This window comes from Sinocyclocheilus rhinocerous, unplaced genomic scaffold, assembly GCF_001515625.1.
Source record: "Sinocyclocheilus rhinocerous isolate Xijiao unplaced genomic scaffold, SAMN03320098_v1.1 scaffold1376, whole genome shotgun sequence".
NCBI lineage: Eukaryota > Metazoa > Chordata > Actinopteri > Cypriniformes > Cyprinidae > Sinocyclocheilus > Sinocyclocheilus rhinocerous.
In genome coordinates this window covers 226689-232737 of record NW_015646354.1, presented here as the reverse complement: position 1 = coordinate 232737, position 6049 = coordinate 226689, and the positions used below count along the sequence as shown (strand labels likewise).

Genomic DNA, 6049 nt, shown 5'->3' with positions numbered 1-6049 from the left:
GTTGCTAAGGTGTTCTGAGTAGTTTAACACATTGCAGTTGCCAGGGTGTTGCTATGCGGTTGCTAAGGTGCTCTGTGTGTTTTTAACACATTTAAGTTTCTAGGGTATTGTGGGTGGCTGCCAGTGTGTTACTATGTGGTTGCTAAGGTGTTCTGAGTAGTTTAACACATTGCAGTTGCCAGGGTGTTGCTATGCGGTTGCTAAGGTGCTCTGTGTGTTTTTAACACATTTAAGTTTCTAGGGTATTGTGGGTGGCTGCCAGTGTGTTACTATGTGGTTGCTAAGGTGTTCTGTGTGTTTTTAACGCATTTAAGTTTCTAGGGTATTGTGGGTGGCTGCCAGTGTGTTACTATGTGGTTGCTAAGGTGTTCTGTGTGTTTTTAACACATTTAAGTTTCTAGGGTATTGTGGGTGGTTGCTAAGGTGTTCTGAGTAGTGTTTTAAAACATTACAGTTGCCAGGGTATTGTGGGTGGTTGCTAGGGTAGGTAGGGTTGCTAGGGTAGGTAGGTTGCTAGGGTAGGGCAGTGAGAGAATTTATTTCATATGCAAGTGTGAGCTTGTGAATCAGAATTGAATCAGGAAATCTGCACTGATACCCAGCCATACAAATTACTAAGAGCAAGAGAACAGTGAAGCCTGACAGCAAACACCACAAATAAAGACACTCACTTTCAGTGACCGGTAACATCCAAACATCTGAACACAAGAGTGACACGTTTTCAGAAGAGCATTTTTGTGTGATATGTCAGTTGTATGCATTAGTTTTACACCTAATTGCACCTACAGCTTTACAGAGAAAGCAGAAGTCTGAGCCACATGTTCCTGCATGTTTCTGTTGTGTAAGCAGTTCAGGCTTAATGCTGCAAAAAATGTGAACAATGTATGTAAAAATACAAATGCACTGATTACATAAATGTGTTCAAACTAAGGATTATTCAAGCTCTTCATAATTACATTAATCAACTTTATGAAATTGTTAGAAACTAAAGGCACTGTTATCATGGAAAACAATCAGCACTTGCAACACATAGCTATGTTTGATGAGAAAAAAAAAACTTTGTGAGTGGAAATGTGATAAAATTCAGCTAGTTAAATGGCTTAATGACAACTTCTAATTGTTTATTATTCAAAGTGTTCTTTTTGTATAAGTATACATTTAAGATATTTTTTAAATATACTGTACACCTGTATTATTTTTCCTTAGGTTATCTGAACAATCTAGATGAAGAATCGCCAGACTACAAAGATGCAGAAGGTGAAAATAAATGGTCTTCTTAGGCACACAATAAATCTCAATCTTCTATTATATGATATATAAACAATATCTTTATGCATGTTTACAGCTGCCCTAACGATAGTAAAGGAGGTGGCTAATCATGCGAATGAAATCATAAGACACGAGGTAATTCACAATCAGTTTTTGTTTCGTCTCTAAAAGATACATACAATATCTTATGCTTTTTGTTAAATTTTGAGGAATGTGAAATGTGTTTTTTACGCAGGATAACAGCCAGAAGCTGTACGAGGTTCAGTGCCGCCTGACTGGGAATCATGTGATCGTCCAACCAGGAAGGGTACATTTACAACTGCTAATTCCTGTTGAGCTGTTTTTAATCGTAAATGCTTGTAATATATTCATGTATGTTTTTTTAGGTTTTGTTAAAAGAAGGGATCTTGATGAAGCGCTCCAGGAAAGTGATGCAGCCTCGAATGTTCTTCTTAGTAAGTGACACACTGCTTTTGTTTTGATGATTTTATGTTAATTTTGATTGTTAATTTTGTTAATTGTTTGTTTGTTTGTTTTGATGTTGTTATTAGTTGATTTTATGTTGACTTTTGTTGTTTGATTTTGTTTATTGTTTGTTTGTTTTTTTGGTTTGTTGATTTTATGTTGACATGTTAATCTTGTTTTATATTGATTCCACGTTGACTTCTGTTGGTTTCGATTTTTTTTGGCTGTTTGGTTTTGTTTGTTGATTTCATGTTGACTTGTTGGTTTTGTATTTCTAAAAAAAATTAGTTTTTTTGTTTTGTTCTGTTTGTTGATTGGTCGCTGGTTTTATTTGTTAGTTTTATATTGACTTTTGTTCATTTTGATTATGTTGATTTTGTTTGTTTTTTGTTTTTGTTAGTTCATTTTACATTGACTTTTGCTTTTTGATTTTATGTTTATTGTTCGTTGATTTTATGGTGACTGTTGTTTTTGTTTGTTGACTTGTTTGATTTTATGTTTGTTTGTTGATGTGTGTTGTTTGATTTTATGTTTGTTTGTTGATTTTATGTTGACTTTTGTTAGTTTTGTTTTTGCAGATTTCTTCCCCTAATATTGGCCTTTTCTGACATAATACCTCAAATGTCTTTTTGAGGTTTTTACATTTTTCTAGAAAAGTATTCTTCTTTCTTTAGAATTAATTTTTTCTCATTTCTTTTTGAACAGTTGAATGATAGTCTTCTGTATACCACGCCGGTAGCAACGGGTAATTTCAAACTGAACAACATACTGTCATTGGCTGAGATGAAGGTGAGATTTTTTGTTTATTTTGAAATTGTCACAGTTAAAATGCAATCCTGCTTATTAATTTTTTTGTTTGTTTTGTTTTTACATGGATATTTTTTACATATTTACATACATTTCAGAATGTCTTATTATTTTCTGTCATTGTCTGTATTACGCTCAGGTCAGTAAACCTAGTCAGGAGGGGTATCAGAATGAGCTGAACATTGAGAGTGTTGAACGATCTTTTATTTTATCTGCCAGGTGAGAATCTGTCCATAAAATGCTAAAATATTAAATATGTGGGTTGTGGTGCTCATTTATGTCCTATTTATTCATTAATCCTTAAAGGGATAGTTCACCCAAAAATAATAATTTTCTGAGCCTCATATCGCTCCAAACCTACATGACGGACTGTCTTCTGGGAAACATTAAACATATTTTGAAGAATATTTTAAAAAATTTTGCCCGTACAGTGAAACTTGAAAGTCAGTCGTGTCAAAGATATAAATGAAAGGACAAAAAAACACAGACATATCAAAATCAAAATATCTTCTCTTCCACAGAAGAACGTTATGCAGATTAAAGCAGGCTGAATAAATGACGTAAATGACGATTAGTATATTCAGTGTCCAAATTCTTATTATTCATCATTGACATTTATTTCATGCCCTGTAACATGAAATCCATACAATTTGTAGTCCATGTAATCCATGTACTTGTAATTCATACAACTGAACGTGTATGTTTCTGATCGATACACTCTTGTGGTTTTATCCTCAAAGCTCTGCTGCATGTCGAGATGAGTGGCTTCAGGCCATTTCCACCGCAATCGACGATTACACCAAGAAAGAGACCACCTTCACCTCAGTTAGAAACCCTGAGATGGTAAACCAACCGATTGAAATGACCTGTGACTGAGTTTAAATCATAAACTTTATCATCATAATGCTTCATGTGTGCAGTTTTGTTATCAACTTGCAATATTTTCCAGGCAACCCAAGATGTTCCAGACAGCGGGGCCCAGCTGGGATCCAAAGCCCCGATATGGATCCCAGACCTGAGGGCCACTATGTGCATGATCTGCACCTGTGAGTTCACCCTCACCTGGAGACGCCACCATTGCAGAGCCTGTGGGAAGGTGAGAAGATTTCCCTTAACAAAGACCCCATTCACACCTGATATTAACGGCCATCATGAGTAATCCGATCACACGGAGGAAAACCAGTGTAAAACATGTCCAATATGTGATCCAATCACTTAAACCTCTTTCTGAGGTCTAAATCTTAGAGTGAAATGTGAGTGAGTGAATAATGACAGCAATTTTGGATGAACTGTTCATTTATTACCAGGTGTAAACAGCAATCTCAGGACAGGTTAGATCTGAGACAGATGTTGATACCAGGTACAGGTATAATACAGTGCTTCAGGAACAAGTCCTAAAACCCAGAAGCGAATTAGGATTTTTGAACGTCTGGTTCATCATCCTGAAGTCAATAGTTTTTTTTAAATGGGTTTTTGGTTAAATGCCTGAAATAAGGTCTGTGGTAAACACAATCTCAAGATATTTTAATGTTTTGTTCTACAACATGCATGTTGGGGGTAACGCATTACAAAGTAACGTGAGTTACGTAATCAGATTACTTTTCCAAGTTACTAGTAAAGTAATGCATTACTTTTAAATTTACAATGAAATATTTGAGTTACCTTTTCAAATAAGTAATTCAAGTTACTTTGTTTTCCCATGTATAGGTGCTTCCTTCAGCCTGAGGCCTATTAATTTCACTTTTGGTGTGAAAGAAAGGGCCTTTACATTTGCCAAAAATATCACTTTTGGGATTTTTGTTATTAAAAACAAATAAGCAAGCCCAGCCCGGAGTAAACGCAAAAGTAACATTATGCATTACTTTACATAAAAAGTAATTAAGTAAGACTAAGTAAATACTTTTTATAGAGGAACGCAATATTGTAATCTGTTACTTTTAAAAGTAACGTTCCCCAAATTGGGACAGCAAAGGCTATGCTACTTGCTAGTCCACTTACAGTTTGTGTGAATATAAACACAAGAAGTCCATTTTAACTCAAACTTTCCAACTTGTAGATTTTAAATAAAGATTGAAAGAGTTGTCGGAAGCTTAGTAATGGTAACCTTGAAGTTGTACGATCATGATGTAGTTTGTTTGTAGTCTAACGTAAGCTTATTTCTTCTGCTGATTGTATTTAGCCTACAATATTCGGAGTTGTTGTGCTAATTTGTGAAGATCATCGTATATTAACAAAGTGTGTAAGAATCATAAACATTTGCTGGTCACACAACTTATTTTCTGCAATTATCCAAAAGGCAATGGAAAACCGAATGGCCTTTTTGTTTGAGGGGAAACATTGTATGATAATGCTAGCAACATGCTAAGACATATAGCAATGTGTTATAACATGCTACCAACAAAAACAAGCTGACACATGCACGCAAAAACGTGTTAACAAGATCTAGAAACATGCTAAAACATGTATGCAACATACTAGGAACTGCTAAAAACATGCTTAAACATGCTCGCAACATGTTAGAACATAACTTCTAGAAACAGGCTAGCAACAAGCTAAAATATGCTAGTGTGTTAACCATTAACTATATGTTAAAACATGCTGAAAGTATGCTAGTATGCTGTCTGTCTATCTGTCTGTCTGTATGTGTATGTCTGTCTATCTGTGTCTGTCTGTCTGTCTACCTGTCTGTCTGTCTGTGTCTATCTGTCTGTCTGTCTACCTGTCTGTCTGTCTGTGTCTGTCTATCTATCTATCTATCTATCTATCTATCTATCTATCTATCTATCTATCTATCTATCTATCTATCTATCTATCTATCTATCTATCTATCTATCTATCTATCTATCTATCTATCTATCTATCTATCTATCTATCTATCTATCTATCTATCTATCTATCTATCTATCTATCTATCTATCTATCTATCTATCTATCTATCTATCTATCTATCTATCTATCTATCTATCTATCTATCTATCTATCTATCTATCTATCTATCTATCTATCTATCTATCTATCTATCTATCTATCTATCTATCTATCTATCTATCTATCTATCTATCTATCTATCTATCTATCTATCTATCTATCTATCTATCTATCTATCTATCTATCTATCTATCTATCTATCTATCTATCTATCTATCTATCTATCTATCTATCTATCTATCTATCTATCTATCTATCTATCTATCTATCTATCTATCTATCTATCTATCTATCTATCTATCTATCTATCTATCTATCTATCTATCTATCTATCTATCTGTCTGTCTGCCTCTCTGTCTGTCTGTCTGCCTGCCTGTCTGTCTATCTGTCTGCCTGTCTGTCTGTCTGTGTCTCTGTCTGTCTGTCTGTGTCTGTCTGCCTGTCTGTCTGTCTGTCTGTGTGTGTCTGTCTATTTATCTGTCTGGCTTTCTGCCTGCCTGGCTGCCTGCCTGCCTGCCTGTGTCTGTCTGTCTGCCTGTCTGTGTCTGTCTGTCTATCTCTCTGTCTGTCTGTCTGTCTG

At 35.1% G+C, this 6049-nt stretch overlaps 1 protein-coding gene across 1 annotated transcript in view; it reads left to right on the top strand.

Moving 5' to 3' along the window:
- LOC107707546 (FYVE, RhoGEF and PH domain-containing protein 6-like) overlaps positions 1–6049 on the top strand; it is a gene marked incomplete at its 5' end in the record, with an annotated part of 16159 nt that overhangs the window by 6881 nt on the left and 3229 nt on the right. Inside the window, 8 exons of the mRNA XM_016511612.1 lie at positions 1207–1257; positions 1346–1404; positions 1505–1576; positions 1656–1724; positions 2440–2523; positions 2681–2760; positions 3282–3384; positions 3491–3637. Of these exons, the coding sequence (XP_016367098.1) occupies positions 1207–1257; positions 1346–1404; positions 1505–1576; positions 1656–1724; positions 2440–2523; positions 2681–2760; positions 3282–3384; positions 3491–3637 (665 nt within the window). The remainder of the gene's footprint in view (positions 1–1206; positions 1258–1345; positions 1405–1504; positions 1577–1655; positions 1725–2439; positions 2524–2680; positions 2761–3281; positions 3385–3490; positions 3638–6049) is intronic.